Source organism: Lachnellula hyalina, assembly GCF_007821495.1.
Source record: "Lachnellula hyalina strain CBS 185.66 chromosome Unknown contig00019, whole genome shotgun sequence".
Lineage (NCBI taxonomy): Eukaryota > Fungi > Ascomycota > Leotiomycetes > Helotiales > Lachnaceae > Lachnellula > Lachnellula hyalina.
The window spans coordinates 213,110-235,092 of record NW_022157133.1 but is presented as its reverse complement, the minus strand read 5'-3'; the positions used below and the strand labels follow the sequence as shown (position 1 = coordinate 235,092).

The following is a 21,983-nucleotide window of genomic DNA, read 5'->3' as shown; positions in this document are numbered from 1 at the left end:
CTCGCAAATGTGAAGTAAAAATGGGATACAAACATGTGTCTATGTCTCAACCGTTCCGAACAGCTTATTGAGACCTTTCGGTTTAAGGGAACGGACACCCTGCCGACCACTATTCTTGGATCAAATGTGAATGTTCGGAAAGACACCAGACCCAGGAACAAACACCAAGCGTAAATACGCATTGCCGAAACTTGGAGTTGTGTTCCGAACAGAACCGAGCACTCGTTCCGTTTAAAGATGTTCCTGGGGCGTGAAGTGATACCACCTCCGAGAGAGACTATGATCTCCGTGACTAGGCATCTGTGAAACCGAATATCTGCTGTTTGATGCATCGTGAATCTGGCCGCGGTTGTTTAAAGTCATGCGAAAACGTGTGAGGTTGACTATATCGACTTCGACTTAGGTGCTATGTTGGTAGTGTGGATTGAGTATTCCTGTTAATTTAGCTTATAGTTTGACGTGATCACCTTGTTTGTATAACGGTGTAAAACTTGATACCTTTTACTTTGGCATATTTTCAGATCCCAACTATGGCTTTCCCACAAGCTGTTACAGAAGCCATTCAAAGGCTCGAAACGCTCTCATCCTTCCCGTCGGAACCAGGACCTGGCATTGCAACCGAAGCGTACAAAAGCACCTCCCCTCTGGCTTACACTTTATCGCAAGTACCTCTGGGCACTGCGCGTCCTCTGAAAATAATCTGCATTGGTGCGGGGTTCAGTGGACTTGCCTTTGCAAGAGAAGTCGAGACGAACCAGCTCCAGAACATCAATCTAACAGTCTATGAGAAGAACTCAGAGGTTGGTGGAACGTGGTGGGAGAACCGATACCCAGGGTAAGACTCTGATTGCTCGAGCAAATAGCAACCAAGAGCTGATACATAGAGAATAGATGTGCCTGCGACATCCCTATCCACAACTACCAGGTAATGCTAAAACCACATCTAAAACATCATGGCTAAGCACTAATATACCAAGTACTCATGGGCTCCATACCCACACTTTCCATCCTACTATGCCGCTCAGAAGGACATTCATGCTTACATGACTCTCGTCGCTGATCAACATAATTTACGGCAATATGTTCGCACGTCCCACAAAGTCTTAGGAGCCAAATGGATTGCCGAAAGGCAAAAGTGGCAGATCCAGGTTGTCTGTACAGATGGACGCGAGCTTATGACTTCAAACCGTCACTCTCGAGAAGGCGAAAGTGGAGAGCCATTCATAGAAGAATGCGACGTTCTAATAAATGGTTCCGGTTGCTTCAATGACTGGAAATGGCCCAACATCACGAACAGAGAAGTCTTTCAGGGAGAGTTGCTCCATTCAGCTATCTGGCCGAGGAATGCAAACCTGAAAAGCAAGAGAGTGGCATTGATAGGCAACGGGAGTACGGGAGTGCAAATCCTTCCCGCAATCTTGGACGAGGTGGAGAGTGTGAAAGTCTATATTAGAAGCAGAACATGGGTAACTGCGGGTTTCGCTCAAAGGTTTGCTGGACCAAACGGGACAAATGTGGTAATTTCCGATGAACAAAAGAAGGCGTGGCAGGAGAACCCCGAAGAGTATCTTAAGTATCGAAAGGACGTCGAGTCAGAACTGAACTCGAGGTTCAGGTTGTATCTGAAGTACTCGCAGGAGCAAAAAGACGCCAGAGCCTTCTCAATCGACCAGATGACGGCAAAGCTAGGTGGGAAGCCTGAGATTGTGGATAAACTGCTGCCCGATTTTTCTGTTGGGTAAATTATTTCTATTCAATGTGACCAAAGCTCGGTGCTGACTATGAGAAGTTGTAGAAGAGCCACTCCCGGAAACGGATATCTCGAGGCACTATGCTCTCCCAAAGTTGAGATAGTATGGGGCGAAATCGACTCATTCGACGACAAGGGAATCAAGTCCGCGACAGGCGAATATAACGAATTTGACACAATAATATGTGCGACCGGGTTTAACATGTCCTTCTCTCCACGTTTCCCCATCATCGGAGAAAAAGGAATAGACCTACAAAAGAAATGGGACAAAAACCCCGAGTGCTATCTCAGTGTAACGGCAGCTAACATGCCTAATTACTTCATGTATTTAGGGCCAGGGAGTCCGCTTGGACATGGCAGTGTGGTGTCAAGTCTAGAGAGGGTGACCGAATATATGAGTAAGATGATTTCCAAATTGCAGAAAGAGAATTACAGCTCCGTGGTTCCAAAACCGCACATTCCACGCGCATACCAGAAACAAGCACTTGCATGGCTCGAGAAGACGGCTTGGAGTTCGAATTGTGTCTCCACATACAAAAACGGAGATCCAAATGGCCCTCTCATTTCATTACATCCTGGCTCAAGGCTACATTTCTTTGAACTTCTCAAGAATCCAAGGTCCGAAGATTTTGACTGGCAAAGTCTTTGCGACGACCAAGACTTGACATTTGCATGGATGGCGAATGGGTTCACGGTTGACGAGGAAAATAAAGAGAATAAAAAGGACTTGACGTAAGTGGGCAAGCTACATCCAAGAATTCATCTTACTGACTTCAACATAGCTGGTTCTTGCCGTCAGTTGAGAAATCGAAATTCATACAAAAGCCAGAGACCAATGGTTTGGAAGTACGTACAGAAAAGGTTGAAGAAGCACAAGTTTTCGTCAAAGAGGATCTAGGTATAACAGGTTAGTATAAAAGAAAGACGGGCATACTTTCTGTGTTGAACTTATGTGGTTGCAATGTTGTCTGTATTATGGAGGTGAAATGTCAACTACGCTCGTTACAGTACGAAATCAAGTTCACCAGGCTTTGATTACCTTCTGACTAATCCAATACAAACTCCTCTAAATTCCTATATAACGTGACTGTCTCATCCTCGCTAAAAGATTCGTATAACTCACTCTTCTATCTTCAGCATGTATTTCACGTCTTTCTAGATCCTCTCTACCCTTCTGTATAAAGTGAATGACTCATCAATAGATATGTGCCTAGATTTAGATAATGTAGGGTGTGGGAACTCAATTAGTGATATCTGTTAAATTATATACTTGTATATATAGTGCTGTCGCTTACTACTTTAGATAGTAGGGAGTAGTACTAGTACTAAGAGAGATAAGCGGATAAAGGAGAGATATAAGCAGAGCTTCCTCTCTCTTTTATTCCTTTCTCTCTTTAATCAATTCATGCCCTCTTTACTTCCACTGCTTGGTTCCACATTCTAATAATATCAACAATTACTTGGTAGCACTTTTCCAGGACAGAATTCTCGACGATTTATGATTTCCTAAACTATGGTCTGTGTATAATTGTCTGAGTTGACACATCCAAAGCATTAAGAAATCTCTCTAAACAAATAAAGATCATGGGAAGGCAACATTCAACCCTAAGCTTTTTCCAACCCAGTAACCAACAGCCTCTCTCACAATATTATTGCTACTCCAATTCCTGCTCGGATGCACCCGATTCGCGAAATGTAACCAGAAGCTATTCGTCCCTCTATCAATCACCAGCGTAGTTCCCGTATAACCCGTATGGCTAGCCGTCAACAAACTGGCCATTGGCCCAGCTGTATAATACTGATTCAATTCAAACCCCAAGCCGTGTTCCTCGCCTGGGAACGCCGTGTTGAAGTTGTAGAAAATCAAGTCTACAACGTCCTGAGACAGAATGCGGATGCCTCCGTAGGTTCCATTGTTGAGAATCATCTGGCAGAAGATGGCCGTGTCGCTCACAGTGGAGAATAATCCCGCGTGTCCAGAAACACCGCCCAGAGCCCACGCGTTCTCATCATGCACGGTTCCACGAATAGGCTGAGGACGCTGCGGTTCCGCGGGGCCTAGGACGGCGATTTGGAACTCTTGGGTAGCCATGGAGCCGTAGAATGGGAAAGCTGGTCCCTCGATATTTCCACGGTTGAAAAATGTGGATTTCATGCCTAGAGGAATTGTGTACTCGTAAATGAGTGCATCGAGCGGCTGTCCCGTAATATGTTCGAGGATGAGCATCATGCTCATGAAATTGAGATCTGAGTACAGGAATGTGCTTCCTGGCGGGTTGATAATCTTCTGTTGAATAATGGCGTTGATTCTTTCCGTATAGGTTGTGTAGTTGGACGAGAAGAGTGAGGGTGACGGGTCTGCATCGAAACCGCTCGTATGAGTGAAGAGTTGAAGGATTGTGATAGCCTCCTTGCCGTTGACTGCAAATTGTGGAATGTAGGAAGCTACAGTGCTATTCAGGTTGAGCTTTCCGGCATCAATTTGACGCAGTCCGGCAATCGTGGTGAACAGCTTCGTCAAGCTTGCCATGTCGTAAATAGTGTCAACCGTAGCATCTTCTTGCAGATGATCTGGGAGAAGGGTCCCATTCACATCTGCGTAGAGATCCCGTTTTCCCACTGCCACTTCTGAGACGATGACAGAGTTATGCCCGATGATTGTGACGGAGCCCGGCTCAACTGGGTGGACGATGTAGTGTGTGGCCGAACCGTAATTTGCTGCATGTGTGTATGCGGTCAAATTTGCAACCATGTCATTGAGCGGAGTTGAAAGCATTCCGACCGATTCCGCAGAACCATAGCGAAGGGTGTCCCCATGGCTGAGATCGGTTGGTGGGGTTATTGGTGAGGCGGCTGTGAAAAATGACAACATGCACACAGACAAAGCAGAATACAACATCTTGAAAATACTGGTCAAAGATATCGAGACTAATCAAAGCAGCATTTAGGTATACATAATACATACCTAAATATCTCGTACTGAACAATAAATTACTAATGCGAACTATCCAATAGATAACGATGCCACGTCTCAATGCTGGACGGCATCTAGAAATGACTACGAAATCGCGCTAAGTCGGCTTCAATACCCAGACCATCCGTTTCTAAGCCGGTGCGCTGACTGTCTCCTTCTTTTCGTGGCGATAGTCATCTAGCTCTCTACAACCACGTTATAATCAATTCGGCGCGGAAGTCACCTCGTTTTCGCGCTGGATATTCCTGTTGGTAACATGTTGTGCCGAGACAGTAGAAGACTATTGGCTGACTGTATTGCAAGAAGAACGTTGTGAGCTAGATTTACTGAGATTTAACCTAAACCCCAAAACTGGTCTGTGAACTCTGGGGCTGTCCTTTTAGACTGTTCCGTTATAGCGCGCCAAGCGATTTAGATGCAAAGAGAAAATGGGGGTGGGGGGCAATGGAGAGAATGAATGGAAGGGAAAGGTGGTCTATGCGTCTCCGCTCCTGTCGTGTCATGAGAATTTATGTTTCAAGTACGAACCGATAGACAGAGTTTCAAATCTGTAGATAGTAGAGATAACGTTCACGTCCAGAGGCAGCTTTTGAAGACCTTTTTACTCGGACTTTCCTTGAATTTTAAATAGACGTCAAGTAAGTAGACTTGTAGGGCCGAAAGGTTCTCATTAACTACCTAGGTACTGCATAGAGGGAAGCTCTTTTATAACTTCAAAATTGACATCGCAACAAGTTCTATTAAACCTATTATGGAGGGAACAACACAATCGCGAGCTCTAGGCTAGGATCTGACTTTCAGTATCATCATATTAACATTATATATAAAACCTCATACTGTTTAAAGTGTGTGTGGAAGATGTAGTGCTAAAATATAGCAGAAGCCTCAATTTATAAAGGCTGTCATGGCAAAGTTGCAGCCTAAATTCACATGAATCTCGTCCCTCTATAGCCCCACCACACTATATGGTAGCAGGATGTCGGTATTGTAGAAGGTAGATTGTCAATTACACTGGAAATCTAGTGACTGCCTGCTGACTAATCCAATATCTAACAATTTTCTGGGACCATATCTGAAGCCAGACTACTTGCCCCAACTACTCGGACTCTTTCTGGGCAGGTTCAATAACCTCTGGCTCTGACACGAGCGTTGTTACGCTGACTGTCCACACTGTAGGTAGCACAATCAGAAGCGCTCCCATAGATAACCCCCAGTTCATCGCGAGCTGCGACATAGGAGCTACTTTCAGAGCATTGATTCTCCACGCCATCGCGCCACCAGTCGCTTGGAAGGTCTTGTAAGCTCCAACTAGTACAGCTAGAGTCTCAGTCAGTCGATGTTCATGGATAGAAAGTGTATAATCATCGCAACACTCGGAGATATTTACCTGCACGTGTAGTGGAATTTGACTCCGTGCCAATCAGCCAGTAACAGAAACCCTGCCATAAGGCATCGTAAGCACCATAAAAGATATACAAGAACATCGGTCCAGCAGCCAATGAGCCCGTCATGTAATCAATGTCCTGTTTGTGACCGGACTTAATACGATGAGTCTGCCATTTCTGAAATGCGTAGCCACCACCCCAGATGGCCATGCCAGTCACAACCAAAACAGCCCAGCCGATCTTCGCTCTTGTTGTCCTGCTAAGAAATGGAAGATCCAGGATAACTCCAATCAAGAGACCGCCGAACATCTGCGCCATCCAGTACAACGCACCATTGAGCGAGCGAGTCCGAATGTTAAAAGTCTGACCGTTGACTTGGTTTTGTTGGTAGGAATAGAAGACATTGGCAGCGAAGAAAAGTGGTAGCATGCAAGCTACGCGCCAAGTACACATGACTTGAATTGCATTTTTGATGGAACCCTTGAAAGAGAACTTCTCATGTTCGACAGCGGCATGTAGCTGGGCAAGCTTGATTCGGCGGGGGGCGCAAATGAACATACCAAGGACCCAACCTACGAGCATGACTACCATCAGTGCGATATAAGTTGAATTTGTGATCGTTCCACTCTTAGAGTGGAAGTTGAGACCGAATGCAGCGAGAGATCCGACACCTCCTCCGAGGTTGAAAATGATCCAGAACACGGCGATGGCACGACCCTTTTGAGATTCATCAACGTAGGTTGTCATTATGGCGCCTTGAACAACCCATAGCAACGAGGCTCCAATTCCAAGAATGGCTCCAGACGCGATAACAAACGGACCATTCTTTGTATCTATCCCGGGTCAGTATGAAGCCGGATAATATGACATATGGACTGACGATTGAAGTTCAAGAGACTGCCACTGTACAGAGCATAGGTCCATCCTCCAAGTAAAAAAGTGATACGGGGCCCCAACCACGCGAACAGAGGGCCAACAACAAAGAGGGCAGTTGCAGCAGTGGCTATAAATTCAATGTCAGCCCAAGAATGATGATCATGGATCTGGGGAACTCGCCCGAAAGAAGAGCAACGGTCGCGTTCGCTGCTACAGTAGAGTCAACTTGACCTGAGCCTCCTAGCCCACCCAGCGCATTGTACATCTGTTGTATTATTAGTTCACTTATTGCAAATTTTGCACAGATCGAGTAAAGCTTACCCCAGGGCAGCAGAAGCAAATGAAGCTTATGAGGAGTATTTGAGTCCACGAGGAAGCGTAGATCTCTTTCAGCTTGTTTTGTTCTCGAACACCACCAGATTCGACGTCTGTCCTGTTCACCTCCCCACCAACTTCGGCGATGGGCGTGTCTTGCTTTGACATTTTGAGATGTACAATAAATTGAGTGAGTGCAATGATTGATTTACTTCAAGTAGTGGGTAGTGCTAGCTTTTGTATAAAGCTAGCACACACGAGGCATAGAAGTTGTTGGATCCACTGATAAGCTTTGACTCGTTACCAGGCCACCGACGCATCCAGCGCACCCCAGACGATGATTGATAAATTACTATTGATTTGTTGAAGAGATAGTCTAGAAAGCATGGTCAGGAAGTTGGGAGCTTACAGCAGTTCTGATGGTTCGCATCCCACTTTCGCTATCGTTTATTGGCCAGATCAGCACGGCCTAAAAAAAGACACTAGTAACGTGGGATGAAACGTGGTAGGAAACCATTTAATCTTGTGAGAATTAAACCTTTAGGGTCATTCTGGAATTTCTGGGCTTATCATCGATTGATACCCCAGGTCCAGAATAAGGTGAGCGCTAGATGTGCTAGCAACGTGAACATGTGCCGTGCATGCTAGGTAACACAAGATTCTCGCCTTCCTCAAATCATCTACGATATCTATCCATTGCCGTCCTCACCTAACACCAATGCATACTTTCGAAGCTAGAATCATCAAGGATGCCATCGATACAGCTAGGAGGACTACAGACGGAGAGAAGGAACTCCAATAGTAAAGACATCGATCAAGTTAGTACGACACAACTTTGCCGGATCATCAATAATGAGGATGCCAGTGTCGCGGCAGCTGTTGAGAAGTGCATTCCAACTATCGCAGCCGCAATCGACGCTTTGGCAGTGCGGGGACGATTGGGAGGAAGAGTGATATATGTTGGAGCTGGGACAAGCGGAAGGTTCGATGGGTGTTCATGTTGAACTTTAACATTGCTGACACTTTTCAGATTGGGGGTTTTGGATGCCTCCGAGATCCCGCCAACGTTCTCGGCGTCAAGCGAGCAATTTGTTGCCCTCATTGCCGGGGGTGATGCTGCTCTTCGATACGCCCAGGAAGGGGCTGAAGACGATACGATTGCAGCCGATAATGACCTGAACGCTTTGCATATCAATGGCGAGATCGATTCTTTAATCGGAATTGCTGCTTCCGGGCGAACACCCTACGTTCTGAGGTGCTTATCAATTGCGAAATCGCTTGGATGCATTACCATCGGCGTTGCATGCTGTGAGCCGTCTGCGATGGCCAAAGAACGAAATGTAGATCATATGATCAGTATCGTTACTGGACCAGAAGTCGTGACTGGGAGCACGAGACTAAAAGCTGGAACCGGAACTAAATTGGCTTTGAATATGTTGAGCACCGGAGTGATGATAAAATTGGGGAAGACCTACGGAAATATGGTAAGCAATGAAAAGTAGTCAGGTTGGTATTCTGCTCATGCTTCTAGATGATTGACTTGAAAGCAACAAACAGAAAGCTGGAACAACGATCTAGAGATATTATGCGCACTATTTGCGGTCCCTTCTGTCCCCAAAAAGACGAAGACCTGGATATCCTACTGGCATATTGCGATGGAAGTGTAAAAGTCGCTGTAGCAAGCATTCTGGTTGGAACTTCTGTTGAAAATGCCAAGGAGCGGTTGAGTGACGCCGGCGGTGTCCTCGCAAAGGTACTCAGAGTCGCAAACGAAGACCTGCCTCCAAAAACCAATGGCAACGTTGCGGATTTGGGGGATTTTGTCCTATGTGTGGATGGGGGTGGAAGTAAATGCGCCGCGGTCTTGCTGGGGAACGAGGGTCGGATTGGAAGGGGAGAGGCCGGGCAATGTAACGTGTAATACTACCAGCTCATAAAAGACAAATCAAAGACTGATAATTGAGCAGAACAAGTGTTGGGGTTGAGGTTGCAATGACCACGATATCTCTTGCGATTCAACGAGCGGTGGATTCGTGTCTAGGCACCCAGAAAAGGCCATTTCAGACAATACGCTTCCGAAAAGTTTGGATAGGACTTGCAGGCTATGATCGACCGAGTGTTATCGCTCAGGTTGATCCTTTGATATCGACGCTGCTAAACCTTCAGCTAGGGAAGGAGCTCAGGGTCTCGACCGACATTGAGCTTCTCGTAAGTACAATTGCGAACAAAGATCAGCTTGATTCAGTGGTCGTTCTCGTAGCCGGAACGGGATCGATTGCAATGAGCTATGAACGAGATGGTGATCATTTTAAACGAACAGGACGCTCTGGGGGCTGGGGACACCTCCTTGGAGATGATGGTTCCGGATACAACGTTGGTCGGGAGGGACTGAGGTTAGCACTGCAAGCAGCAGATGAGATGGCCCTTAAAAGTAATGGCGTTTCACCGTTGATTGCTGCTGCTGATCCTCTCATCGCAAAGGTCTTTGAACATTTTGGCATTTCGATCACAGGTGGTCCAGGAACTCCAGGCCCAGCAGCCCTGCTCGACCAAGTCTACTCTACGGAAGCTAGCGGGAATCTACCGATGGCGCGAAAGATAGCCGAAGTGGCTAGAGTGGTGCTCGACATGGCTTCGTCGAGTAATGCAGCCAACGCTATCATCGAGACAGCAAGTCGAAGTCTACTCGACACCTTGACCTCCTTGATAAAGACATGTAGAATAGACCCATCAAGCTCGTCACTTGTTCTTGCTGGAGGTCTGATACAGAACAATACCTACCAGAAGCTCTTCCTTGAGATGTTATCGTCCAACAGCATCAAGTTCAGCCATATCGAAGCTGTTGACGATCCTGCAATGATAGCAGCAAAGCACCTTTTCGGGGAAGTATAACAGTCACCTACCTAGATACGAATTAGATACTATGAGATTTCGCTTGTCAATCTTCGAATAGCATTCAATCACATGATGTCAGCTCGGCAGGAGAGAATGGGCGAGATAGACGCAGAAGCTTCAGGGAAACTTCCTACAATTGCTTACCCGTGACGTTTGCTTACCCGACTGTAAGCGAAGAAGGAAGGACCGACTATTATATAGAATCGCCCACGACTATACACCATCATGCGACAAGGCACCTACCTCCGCAGCCGCTCCAATCTTTGACTCAAAGCCCCTCAATTTCACACAACATTCAATTGTCAGCGTTTTTGCTTGACAAGGTCTGTTTCGTCCAAAATGGCAACGAGCTGTTACCTACCACTAAAGGAACCAGACGAGATAAGAATTCTTACGCTTCTGCCCTACGAGCAAGATGCGGATGAACCAATCCAATGCCGTTTTGAACACGTCAGACTTGCTCAAAGACCCCAATACGAAGCCCTCTCATACACATGGGGAGACCAGACAAATCAGCACCCCGTCGGCATTGATACAGCTGGGAATGTAGTGCATGTTGGACAGAACTGCCTCTTAGCGCTCCGCAAGCTTCGCAAAGCAGAGGTACCTCGTCTTCTTTGGGTGGACGCGCTGTGCATCAACCAGTCAGACCAAGATGAGAAGGCTTCTCAGATCCCCATCATTGGCGACGTGTACAAATGTGCCACTCAAACGATTATATTCTTGCAGTACTGCGGCCCGGACAAAGCCTTCCACAGCAAAGGTGCTGGGCCTGAGCTGCAGCGTAGCTGGGACTCTAGACTACTTGAACAGGAGAGCAGCTCACCGGTGCTGGACGAAGCAGCAAGGAAAGAGCTGTTCAACGTCACCAACTATGCCTGGTTTCATCGCGCATGGATCATTCAGGAGACTCTACTTAGCTTTTCCATAACGGTTGTTTGTCCGCCATTCACATGGTCCTGGGAAGAGTTTGCATCCCTGACGACGGACGACCTCAGGAAACCAGATGTCATGCGATTGAATGACGATTACTGGATCAACAAGTCGAACAGCGGCGGATGGAACCATGTCTGGGATGGAGAGCTGGGACAAAGGAACGCGGGTGATATGCTGCCGAGTCAGGCTCTCGCGTATCTTATCGACACACGCGAGTTCCAGTGCAGCGTGTACAACGACAGGGTGTATAGTATTTTGTCCTTGTTCAATCCTCCACTTCCCGTTGTGGTTGATTACAAACATAGCAAAGAACAAGTCCATGACTGTTTGACTGGTGCACTCATCGAGACGGGCGAGTCACGCTTTTTGTACGCCACAAATCGCCAGTCGTGGAGGGTGGACTGGGACCATGCTCCGAATGAGCTGGTCGGTAACGATGTTCGATGTTTGGCCACGATGAGGTCCATGTTTGCCACAAGGATGGAAACCGAATGGTCTCGAATTGCGTACATTCCCGGGCCTGATAGTCAGCCCGGCGTGATTCGATCACTAAGTTTCAAGATTGGCGAGGTGACCAGAATCAGCCAGACCAGACTCAGTCGAGACGACAACGACAACATGCGACAGCGCTGGACAGATATAATGGCCGAACTCGGCCTACCCTGTGATAAAACAGAGAGTGGCAAGTATCCTGCTATTCATGTGCAGAAAAGGAACCGTGCCAATGTCCCCTGGTATCATGATTGGGTTGGAGAAGTAAGGGGTGGTGGCGCCGCGGACGAGCACGATGGACAGGAAGTTGTTCATGGCGCCAGCGCTGCCTTTTTTCACGATAGGCCTGCGTTTTTCTGCGAAAATGAAGGCATCGTTGGCATCGGTACACAAGGGCTGAGCATCGGAGACGAGATCTGGTATGTCTGTGGTTTGAACGTTCCGGTATGCGCCTTGAGACACGCGTACAAACTAGAATTGGAGAATGCGCCCGGCCTACAAGCTGAAGAAGCGTCAATGGTAGGCTTGTGCTTCTTGGGTCTCAATGATGACATGGGCGCAATGTCACCCCAGGAGAAGGTATTTCCTTGTGGTGGCCCTACGCTTGTCTTTATTGTATAACCATAATCTCTTATGTAGACAGGCAAATACAGCACTATACTATACTCATCAGACGAATTCACAGGTTTCCAACCAGGCAACGAAAGCGCCAGTGAAGAGCCGAATGATTCCGCGCCAATTGAACCACTTTGGGAGGTAGTGTCTACTAATGTTTCAAGGTGAAATTAATAACATAATCAATGATCTTCTGAACTGAAGCCGATTCCGAATTTTAACCGTTAATTGATTATGAACAGACATTCTCAGGAGTACCCTGTTATTGAAACACCAGGAGCAGCTTCTGCTGCCTGTCGTGAGCACTCGGGGCTATACCTCCACCCGTTGGAAGCTGGATAGAAAATAATTTCAATATTTTAAACGGATGTGACGAAATAAATTAATTTATAGGAGAGGGCTGACAAATAAAACGAAGCCCACTATAAATCTAAAATTATCTTACTACTCCGCCAAGTGCTGATATCAAGTGCATTGGCGACAGGCATGGCTCAGCCTTAAAATATCAGCCGTGCTAATTGGGCCACAAGCACAAGGTTCAGCATCTGGGTAAAAGGCTCACATCAGATTACAGTACGGGTATTCAGTTGGTACGTACTAAAAGTCTCCCCTCCCTCCTACCGCGCGTTTGTCCCCTCCAACATGCATGTGAGTTCGTTTGCCATCTCTTCCAACTCACATCAACATCGTTGCAATTCATCGTAAAAGCATCGTCGCCATGTCCAAGAGAACCACTTTCACCACCATTACCCCGCTGCCCGCGGGAGTCTCGCGAGAAACAGCACTCGAAACACTGCACGATCACCTGGAGATGATCGACCTCAACCCGGCGCATACCGAACGACATCCGATTGCGTCACCCGCAGAAGCCACACCGGAGGAATACCACTGCGCATGGTACTCCATCACCGACCAGATCTCGTACTTTCCAGGATACAAGGGGAAAATCTCCTTCAAAGCCTGTTTCCACGATCTCGGATTGGGGGTACAGATCCACGTCTATGCGCCCATGGGACTAGATATCAAGGAGAAATGGTCCATAGGAGGAAACACCCCAGACGAACCCATCCAACCCGCAGAGATCGGAATCGGCGCGCCAGTCTCTGGATTATACCTCCGAGAAGACGTTGAGATCCGCTGCAATTTCATGCTCACCCGATTCGTGCGCAAGCAATTGAAAGATGCCCTGTCAACATTGGTGGCGCGGTTGATGGTCAAGGCACAGTTGCAAGAGGCGACAGAGACGAACAGGAGATTGACATACACCACGAACCAATCCTTCTCTCGCCGATCGCAAGCTTCGTTCTCACCTCCTCCTTCAAACGCATCATTCTCCCCACCCAATTCCCCGCCAATGCACTCCCAGCCCATGATGTTGCGCCCCAACGCTCCTCCACTCGGCTCCCCTCCTCTCTCCCCTCCCTACACCGGCCAATTCCCTCCCTCAGAATACGCGCCCCCACCCCTCGAGTGCCCTCCTAGATGGTCGGAACAACATTCGCAGGTGGCGTATAAACCGGAGAGGGAATCGTATCAGAATCCAATGTATGACGAGAAGCCAGCGCACTCGAATTATCCGGTGTATAATGAAATGGATTCGAATCAGAAGCCGAAACCGATGGCTCCGATTGAGCTTCCATAGTTAAAAAGATGAATCTTTTGCTTAAACGTACGGCGGGGCTTTATTTATTGAAATACTTGTAGATGGAGATAAGATCTTGGGCGCAATACTCTTGGGGCTTCTGGATTGCACGAGTGCAAATGTTTAAAAAAGGAGTTATGATGGTTTATTGATATCATGGCTATTTCGGCAAGGGGCGTTCATTCTATGCTAGGGAACATGGCGGTAGTACGATTGATGATAAGGAGAGTGATTTTGTATAGGAAGGGGATTCCAAATTACCAGTTTTTGAAGAAAATATACCTTCTAATTAATGTCATACCGCAGTATAATAATGGCCAAGTAGCCAAAGGCATTCCTCTGACACACTTGCCTCTCACCCAACCCGTTCTTTTACCCGTTCTTTCAGTGTTTACTCATCCATAGCAGATACCGTTGCGCTGGTATGTCTTGAATTCCAGATTGTATTTTCAAAGCAATCCTTTATATGGCACGGTTGCTACCTACTTATTGGAAAAGTATCAAGTCAGAGTTTGACAATATCCTTCGCTATGAAAGAGAGTCTCTTGTGTGATATATTTCTTCATAAAGTAGGGTCATTCTAAAATTAATTCAGACCGGAGGGGTCCATATTATAAATTACCCATCTTATGTTTAATAATACTTTAGATAAAGTAGGTTCTTGGCTACAACGAACACTTGATGATTCGCTTGGTGGTCTTCCTCGGATTCTTTAAAGCTTAGGTGAATGTCTGCTAGTAATGACTTGAAAGAATTGAATCGTCTTCCTCATTCACAATCTCAACTTGCTTTGTTACGGAGCATTCATTTTTGATTTGCAAGAAAACTTAGAGCACACCTATTCCGCATATAAAGCTCCACGACTTGGAAAAGAATCCTTAAAATAAGCCTATCCAGCAACGCACACATAACCATGTCTCTTCCTAGAAAGCATAAAGACGCTGAACAGTCCAAGCGACTCGACAGACCCCCAAACCCATTCATCACCAACCTCAGAACCGTGCCTCTTCCTGAAAAACATAAAGCAGTCAAACGGTCCACACGACCCTCCATACCCCCCAGACCCTCCAGTCCTCCCGGCTACACCGGACAGATATACCACCTCCCGCTCCCCGACCCCACACGATTCCGTCGCCTATCATGCTGTCTCCTGCAATACCTTCAAGCACCCAACATCGCCGACCCACCTGAAACGTTCTTTGACAACTGCCCGTTTGAGAAAACCATCTACAGCACTGCTATTTCCCGCTACTGGTCGCACACCGTCGCTGATTTTGGCCTTCTCAAGTGCCAAAATATCACCGGTATCAACATCGTCTTCACGGCTCAAAAACAATATACCAATTCCCCCGAGCTCGGCTACCACCCCACCTACCTCCTCGAAGTCCGCGCTACGTGCCGGAATCCCAATGGTGGAATAGCGCGGGAGGATGAGGAGGAGTTGATGGTGAAGATTTGTTATAGCGTGACAGTGTTGGGGAATAACGAGGCGAGGTGGGATGGTATTGACTTTGGACAGGTCTTGAACTGTTTGAGGAGGACGGGGAAGTGCAAGTATAATAGGTTTGGGGAGCCGAGGCTAGAAGAGGAGGTTGTGAGGATGGCGGCGAGTATTAAAAGTCCGGTTATTGGGACGAACGTTACGATTTCACCACCTAGTTGATTGTTTTGGGGGACTTCGGGTGGTGTTGGGTTATGCAAGCGGGATAGAATATCTTGCATTCTTTAGGTTATGACTACCTACTTATGAAAGTAAAGAATTTACCAAAGGCATGATAACATGTTTGACATACGGCTAGACGTGACGGAACAATTATGGGAAGATATAACGTGGTGGGGCCTGTTGATGTGTTTGAGAATACTTATAAGAGCTACTGTTATAGCCTGTAAGTGGCAAGTGGCAAAGCTTATAAAGCCTGTGGCGAAGCTTAGAAATAGCTATTTCTAAGCAGGTGGCAAAGCTTAGAAATAGGGCTTGAAGAGCCCTATATATACAGCATACTTCCCACTGTAGAACAGTAGTCAATTCAAGTTATTACCCCTAGAAACAACAGCTACCTTAGGTATGATTATGTCAGACAAGGTTTCTTTGATTAAACATTCAGAAAGACGATTTTTAGATATAACAGTCAGAGGAGATCGGGAATATAAAGATCTGGTAGTTGCAACTGCGAAGTTTTGTTGCGCGTTAGTAAAAGCCAACTAATTTCCCCTGAATTAAGCGAGAAGAGATCATGCCATGACATTGAACCTGGAGGTCAGAATATGGGTTTCGGCCCCTGGCGTACATCAATTAAGACACAAAGTGATAAAGATATGGTCTGCATTCAGAGGGGAGGGTTCAGACTCAAGTCCAAATCCGGAGGCTTTTGACAGGAAGCCGGAATACGTGTTGAGCAGTTCGGGCGTTAGCAGTCTGGTTGTGTATTTTCTTATGCAGAGTTAAGATTGAACTTAGACAGAAAGCTGTTCTTTACTAGGACTCTGAGATCTTAAACGCAATTTCTTATCAATAGATGCCGATTGATAGAAAAACTCAAATGAACCCAACTTGGACCTCATATCTTTAATTCTGTAAAGGTTACGTTCTAGTCTTACTACCATACAAGTTGGAGGAAAGACACTTCAAACGTTCATAAGATAGGCAGTATTAGAATGCGCAGGTCACAGAGAGGATCGGATAGAGCGTCACGCTATCATAAGAAGCGATAGTCCTAGCGATATATGTTGTGTGTATAGAGAAGCTAGAACGGAGAGGAGTTCCATGGTCATAGTACGATTATGTAAGTAGCTAACTCTAGTCCATACGTCACGTGTCGTGGTGGGGCAGAATGTGCCCCTCCAATCCGCGACAATTCAATGCGCATTGAAACCTTGGACACGTCAACAAGAACATATAATCCTCTCTTTTCTCCCTCTAGCAGATCTCTGTAAAGCTACAAGATGGAATACGATACGAAAACCCGTAAGCATGGCATTCTATGAAGCCTTCCAGTCTAATATCAATAGCGCTGTACTCAACGTCCGACAAAACTTCCTTCGCATACATCTCAGCAAGAGACCGTTGGCCTATCATAATTGTACGCCGTACCAAATCGTTACATGAAGCCTGCTGACCAGTTAGACTGGTGCAATCGACGACGTACACAGAGCAGTATCAGAAACAACAGACGAGAGCAAACGGGTAGAAGGAAAGAAGATTGTTGAGGATCTAGCGAAGCTCAAATACGAACTGCAGCACGACAGAAAGCTGACACCTCTACTCGATGATGGAAACCCAGATATTTCAGGATATAATAAAGAACTCGAGCAATTAGGAACCCCATCATGGTTTAATGTCCCATGGCTTTACGCAGAATGCTATCTTTACCGGTTTGTACCCAGTTCCCCATTTTGAACGGCTCTAATTAACTCAAGTCAGACGTTTAGCAACATCCTTCTCCCTCTCAAATCAATGGAAATCCTACGATGTTTTTGCCCGCCAAAAGATATCCACGTTCCGCTCTTCTCGCCCTGCTGTCCTCGAACTCGCCGGCAGGTACCACGAACTTATATCACAGTTAGGGAAGCAGAGCGAAAAGTCAGAACAGGAAGTTGATGAGGCGGAGAAGATTTTGTTTATGGAAATGTGTGAGATCTGCCTCTGGGGAAATGCTACGGACCTTTCGCTCCTTACTTCTTTGACGTATGAGGATATCCAAAAGCTGCAAGGATCCGAGGCACGCAAAGCTTCCGAGAAGAACATCATTATCAATGATCTAGGAGCTGCATATGATGTTTTGAAAAAGGCAAAGAATGAGGGGAAGAAGGAAAGGAGGGTTGACATTGTCTTGGACAATGCTGGGTTTGAACTTTACGTGGATCTCATACTTTCTGGATTCCTACTGTCCGCCGGTCTGGCTACGAATGTTATCCTGCACCCAAAATCTATCCCCTGGTTTGTATCGGACGTCGTTCCTGCGGACTTTGCTGCGCTTCTAAATGCACTGGCTTCGCCCCAAGCGTTCTACTCAAACCCCTCGGATGAAGAGAAAAATGACGACAAGACTCCCGAACCACTATCTCAGAAAGAAGTTGATGAGTTATCGTTTTTGTTCCAGAACTGGACTGGGTTGTATGCAGAGGGGCAGTTGATGCTTCGTTCCAATGGATTCTGGACTGAGGGAGGAAGCTATTGGAGATTGCCAACTTCTGACTCCAGGCTCCACGAAGATTTAAAAGAGAGCGAGCTCGTGATTTTCAAGGGAGATTTGAATTACCGGAAGTTGACAGGAGATGTAAGTCACTCATTCTAGTATAAGATCTGACTAATATTCGCAGGCCAATTGGGATCCAACGACACCTTTCACCAAAGCGATCGGCCCTATGGGTCCCGGTTCCAGCGTCAACGTTCTGGCATTGCGAACTTGCAAAGCAGATGTTGTAGTTGGTCTTAAGAAGGGCGAAGACGAGAAACTGAGAGCTACGGAAGGGCGTGGTGGAGATAGCGGGGCTCGAAAGTGGGCATGGAGCGGGAAATGGGCTGTCGTCTCGTTCTCTGCTGGGAATTAATAGGTGCGTAGACCATGATATTGCACAAGATAAAAGATATGTTGTAGATTTCTATAGATCTATTGAAAAGATGAGGCAGCTCCCAGTGGATTATTATATAGAAGTCTAGCGTCGTGTAGATTCTGATGCTTCGTTTACCATCATAGTTGTAGTTCAACGCTTGTCTTGCACTTTCCATTTCAACCAACAGACGAAACTCAAGACCACACGTCAACTGCATTTATCTTCTCTAGACTCCATTCAAGGTAGCAACCCTAGATCTTTCTACCCCCGAATTATTTACCATCACTCCTCGCATCATCCGCAAATCTTACCTTTTTCTCAGGCGATGACGCCCTGGCTGGCTGCTCAGTACTGCTCTTCGGCGGTGACTGAGGTGAATTGGAGCTGTCTCCCGGACCTGCAAATGTGTCACCTGCCGCTCCTTGACCATCACCGGCGTTCGGCTCAGAGTGGGCATGCGCTGGCGGGTTGGGAGGAGCAGGTGATGCCTTTGCATCGCGACTAGCTGAAGCATCTGGACGAGACACGTCGCCCAGCCCGAGTCCTGGAGGCAAACTACCGGAATCTACTCTCAAAATTAGTCATTCCCCTCTCTCTTCTATAAAGACTCAATACTTGATTGCAAAAAAGTAGTGATACAAACGTCGTCGCGATGCCTTTGCCGGGTTAAGAAAATATACAACCGGTACTAGGTGAATGTCACGCTCTTTAAATCACAGAAAACAAAAATCACGAACCAAACCCAAATCCAGGATTGAAGCCTCTCCCTACCCCCGATGGACTGTTGAAATGATAATTTGTCACGGGCCTCAATACACCACCGATCAGCTCGTACCTCACTTCGCTCGGTGTGCCGGCTGGTACTGGAAGCGGTGTTGTGTTGCTGGCTTGGTATCCGATGACTGGCCGGAATGGGATTGGTGGTACGAAGATGGGTGCGGCGGCGTAGAAAGGTACTGGAGCAGCGTAGATTTCTTGCGGGTAGGTGTAGGTGAGCTGGGGGACGGTGCCGGGTCGGTAGCCGTAGTAGCGCCAGTCGGGACGGGGGTGGGAGAATGGTGGAGGGATGGGTTGGGGTTGGGGCATTGTGTAGAATGGGATGGTGTACATTTTGAAGATTGGCTTGAGAAGGGGTGGAGTCGTTCGGCGTGTAGTTTGTTTTGTTAGGGTGTTGTCGGTTTTGAAGTATGTTGAGGATGTGTTGTGGAGATGCCTAGTGGCGTGGGGAAGGAATAGACAAGAATGCGTGAGTCGAGAGAGGAATGTTGTGAATCACGGGAGAAATGACTGTGGACAGTTACGGATACGATGTATTTGGTGCCAGTCGCACGCTTCACACTTTGGAAGCTACCCAGTGAGTCAAGTTCACGGTGGTGGAACCCTTTTTCAAGTATTACTCGCACTCTTCCTGTTATTGCCACTTTTTCAAATTCCTCATATATGTCATATTATATTTACCGGGTAAGATTATTGGATCCGTAATGTCAAACTAGGTCTAGGTCCCAGTACAGAGAACGGCCTAGTTTGACCCCCTATCTAGAGTTTCAAAGTTAAGCGAATCTCTCTTTTAAAGGAGGAGAAGCTAATATCCACAAACTGCGAGATCTTAACCTGCTTTGATTGCCCTGCTCGATGAACCCCCCCTGGTCACTGATCTGAGAGCATAATATTGTTCGTTGATCATCAAAAATGTCACGATGCTTTCCTTGAAATACGTTGGGGAGCAGAAGGAAAGCGATTCCATTCATTAGCCTTTACAACGTATTTCCGACCATGTTTCAACGTCCACCAAATTGACACAAGACCAGGACCTCTAGAAAGGGTTATCCAAAACCGCAGCATCGGGCTTTGAGGTACCAGCTACCCCTTTTTACCCCTTTACCCCGTGACACCACATATCTGTCAGCTACAACAGCGCCCCGCAAGTCTGTAGCAAAGACTTCCATCATAGACCTCATCATAACCGACAGGGCTCCCCATAACTGGCTCCAGAATGGCCCGTATCTCCTTCAACTCCAGAAGCAGCTCGACTGGTAACGCGAGTAGGCTCTGCAGGTAGGTCTCTTTCTTCTGAACAAAAGCAATCGACCCTGAATACGGGCGCGGAAGTTCGGGAAGACGAACTACTTGGGAATCTCGTGTTCTGCGTTCTAGTCGCTCGTGCAGGAAGAGTAAGCTTGAATTCGGAACGTATATCGCCCAGGTGGACTGGTCCCTCGCGGTGATTCTGAAACTCGATTCTGTCCTCCCGTCACTGACCGCTGTTCCCCCAGCGGCTAATTGCGTAAAGTAGTGTTGGCAAAGGAGGGTCATTCCTGGACACTCGGAGGATTCTTGGAGAATGTAGTAGCAAATCTCTGCATCCGTTGGCTTTGCATCCAGGAAAGCTTTCCCCAAGTTCTCTAGTAGTAAGTCGCGAATCTTGGGCATAGCTTCTTCGAGATTCGTTATGTGGGTTGCTTCCTTTTCCCCCTTCATTTGTTGCCTGACAGCTTTTCTCACAATGGCTTCAAGCTTGTGTGCTTGAGACAACGCATCCCCATTGTCTGAAACGAAACATACTCTCTTGGCTGTTGAAGATGTTACGGTGGAGTCACTGCTCGAAGCTAATTCCTCCTCGAAAGCCTCAGGGTCTTGAGTATCCATTTGCCAAAAGGACTCTTCGTCACTTTCAGTATCCTCGAAGATCTCTTGATAGAAGTCTCCCAGTTGCGGATGTGCTGATGTGTTGAGGGTGTCGGCATCGGGTCTTTTAAGTATCATTTCGATGCGTGCGATGTGGATATTGCCCTTTGGCTTATGCTGTAGTGTCCAAGCTGCCATATTATCATTTGCCATGTCAACAATCAGTTCAAAGTCTGCCACTTTCAAGTTTTGAACTTCGATTTGAGTTTCCCCAACCGGGCCATCTAGAAACTTTTATAACAAGGTCCACGATCGAAGCATGTGTTGTCCTTGGGCGAGGCGACATACATATAATGTTACACCATTGCTGTGTGACATGGCTGGACCAATCCACTGCATTTGCCCGGCACGGTGTGCAACCCCAAGGCTGTCAAAAGGGTAGTCTTCCCCGCAACTAAAGATGACCATGTGATATGGAGGGTGAGATCTTCGACGTTGACACTTGCAGGTGATATCAACCATCACGGGAGCGACATGGACGCCCGGATATTGTCCACGGTGTTGCACGAAACTTACTCCCCCCGCCTCCCTCGAAATTTCATCATCAGTAACCCCAGCCTTCAGAGTCTTCAGATAAGCGTCCAACCTTTCCCCCACTTCGATCGTGTGCTTGAACGATATCCTACGCTTCTTGTACCTTGCTACTTGCGAATCTGTCATTCATTCATGATTTGCCAGCTGTTTCCACATTGTCCCGCTTGATAGTTTCGACTCGGTTGAGGAAATTGGCCCAGATATGGTGCTTTGATTTCGACGTGAAGTGTGGTTTCATAGATTTTGTCTGTCACTGTTCAGTGGATACCCAGATTAACGTTTCATTCAAGATGGATGATTTGATGACCATTGAATCTTTGCACGAGGAAG

The 21,983-nt window shown here is 46.9% G+C and overlaps 6 protein-coding genes across 6 annotated transcripts; 4 read left to right on the top strand and 2 right to left on the bottom strand.

Moving 5' to 3' along the window:
* Window positions 1–530: 530 nt before the first annotated feature.
* On the top strand, window positions 531–2,486 carry stcW_6 (putative sterigmatocystin biosynthesis monooxygenase; the record flags this gene model as incomplete). Its single annotated transcript, XM_031146397.1, has 4 exons — window positions 531–835; window positions 892–925; window positions 978–1,738; window positions 1,790–2,486. 4 exons carry the CDS (start codon window positions 531–533, stop codon window positions 2,484–2,486), a joined length of 1,797 nt encoding a protein of 598 aa, XP_031008134.1.
* Window positions 2,487–3,332: 846 nt separating this feature from the next.
* yfeW (UPF0214 protein) lies at window positions 3,333–4,649 on the bottom strand (the record flags this gene model as incomplete). The annotated part of the gene is made up of 1 exon (XM_031146396.1): window positions 3,333–4,649. The coding sequence occupies one exon, from the start codon at window positions 4,647–4,649 to the stop codon at window positions 3,333–3,335; it is 1,317 nt and encodes a 438-aa protein (XP_031008140.1).
* A 1,171-nt stretch (window positions 4,650–5,820) lies between these two features.
* On the bottom strand, window positions 5,821–6,856 carry LHYA1_G001412 (UNC93-like protein; the record flags this gene model as incomplete). The annotated part of the gene is made up of 2 exons (XM_031146395.1): window positions 5,821–6,032; window positions 6,112–6,856. The coding sequence occupies 2 exons, from the start codon at window positions 6,854–6,856 to the stop codon at window positions 5,821–5,823; spliced, it is 957 nt and encodes a 318-aa protein (XP_031008139.1).
* A 3,678-nt stretch (window positions 6,857–10,534) lies between these two features.
* het-6_16 (Heterokaryon incompatibility protein 6,OR allele) lies at window positions 10,535–12,244 on the top strand (the record flags this gene model as incomplete). Its single annotated transcript, XM_031146394.1, has 1 exon — window positions 10,535–12,244. The coding sequence occupies one exon, from the start codon at window positions 10,535–10,537 to the stop codon at window positions 12,242–12,244; it is 1,710 nt and encodes a 569-aa protein (XP_031008158.1).
* A 712-nt stretch (window positions 12,245–12,956) lies between these two features.
* Window positions 12,957–13,880, top strand: LHYA1_G001410 (uncharacterized protein; the record flags this gene model as incomplete). The annotated part of the gene is made up of 1 exon (XM_031146393.1): window positions 12,957–13,880. The coding sequence occupies one exon, from the start codon at window positions 12,957–12,959 to the stop codon at window positions 13,878–13,880; it is 924 nt and encodes a 307-aa protein (XP_031008138.1).
* A 2,943-nt stretch (window positions 13,881–16,823) lies between these two features.
* Window positions 16,824–18,431, top strand: LHYA1_G001409 (Protein-glutamate O-methyltransferase; the record flags this gene model as incomplete). Its single annotated transcript, XM_031146392.1, has 5 exons — window positions 16,824–16,845; window positions 16,890–16,960; window positions 17,005–17,252; window positions 17,302–18,157; window positions 18,201–18,431. 5 exons carry the CDS (start codon window positions 16,824–16,826, stop codon window positions 18,429–18,431), a joined length of 1,428 nt encoding a protein of 475 aa, XP_031008085.1.
* Window positions 18,432–21,983: the final 3,552 nt, after the last annotated feature.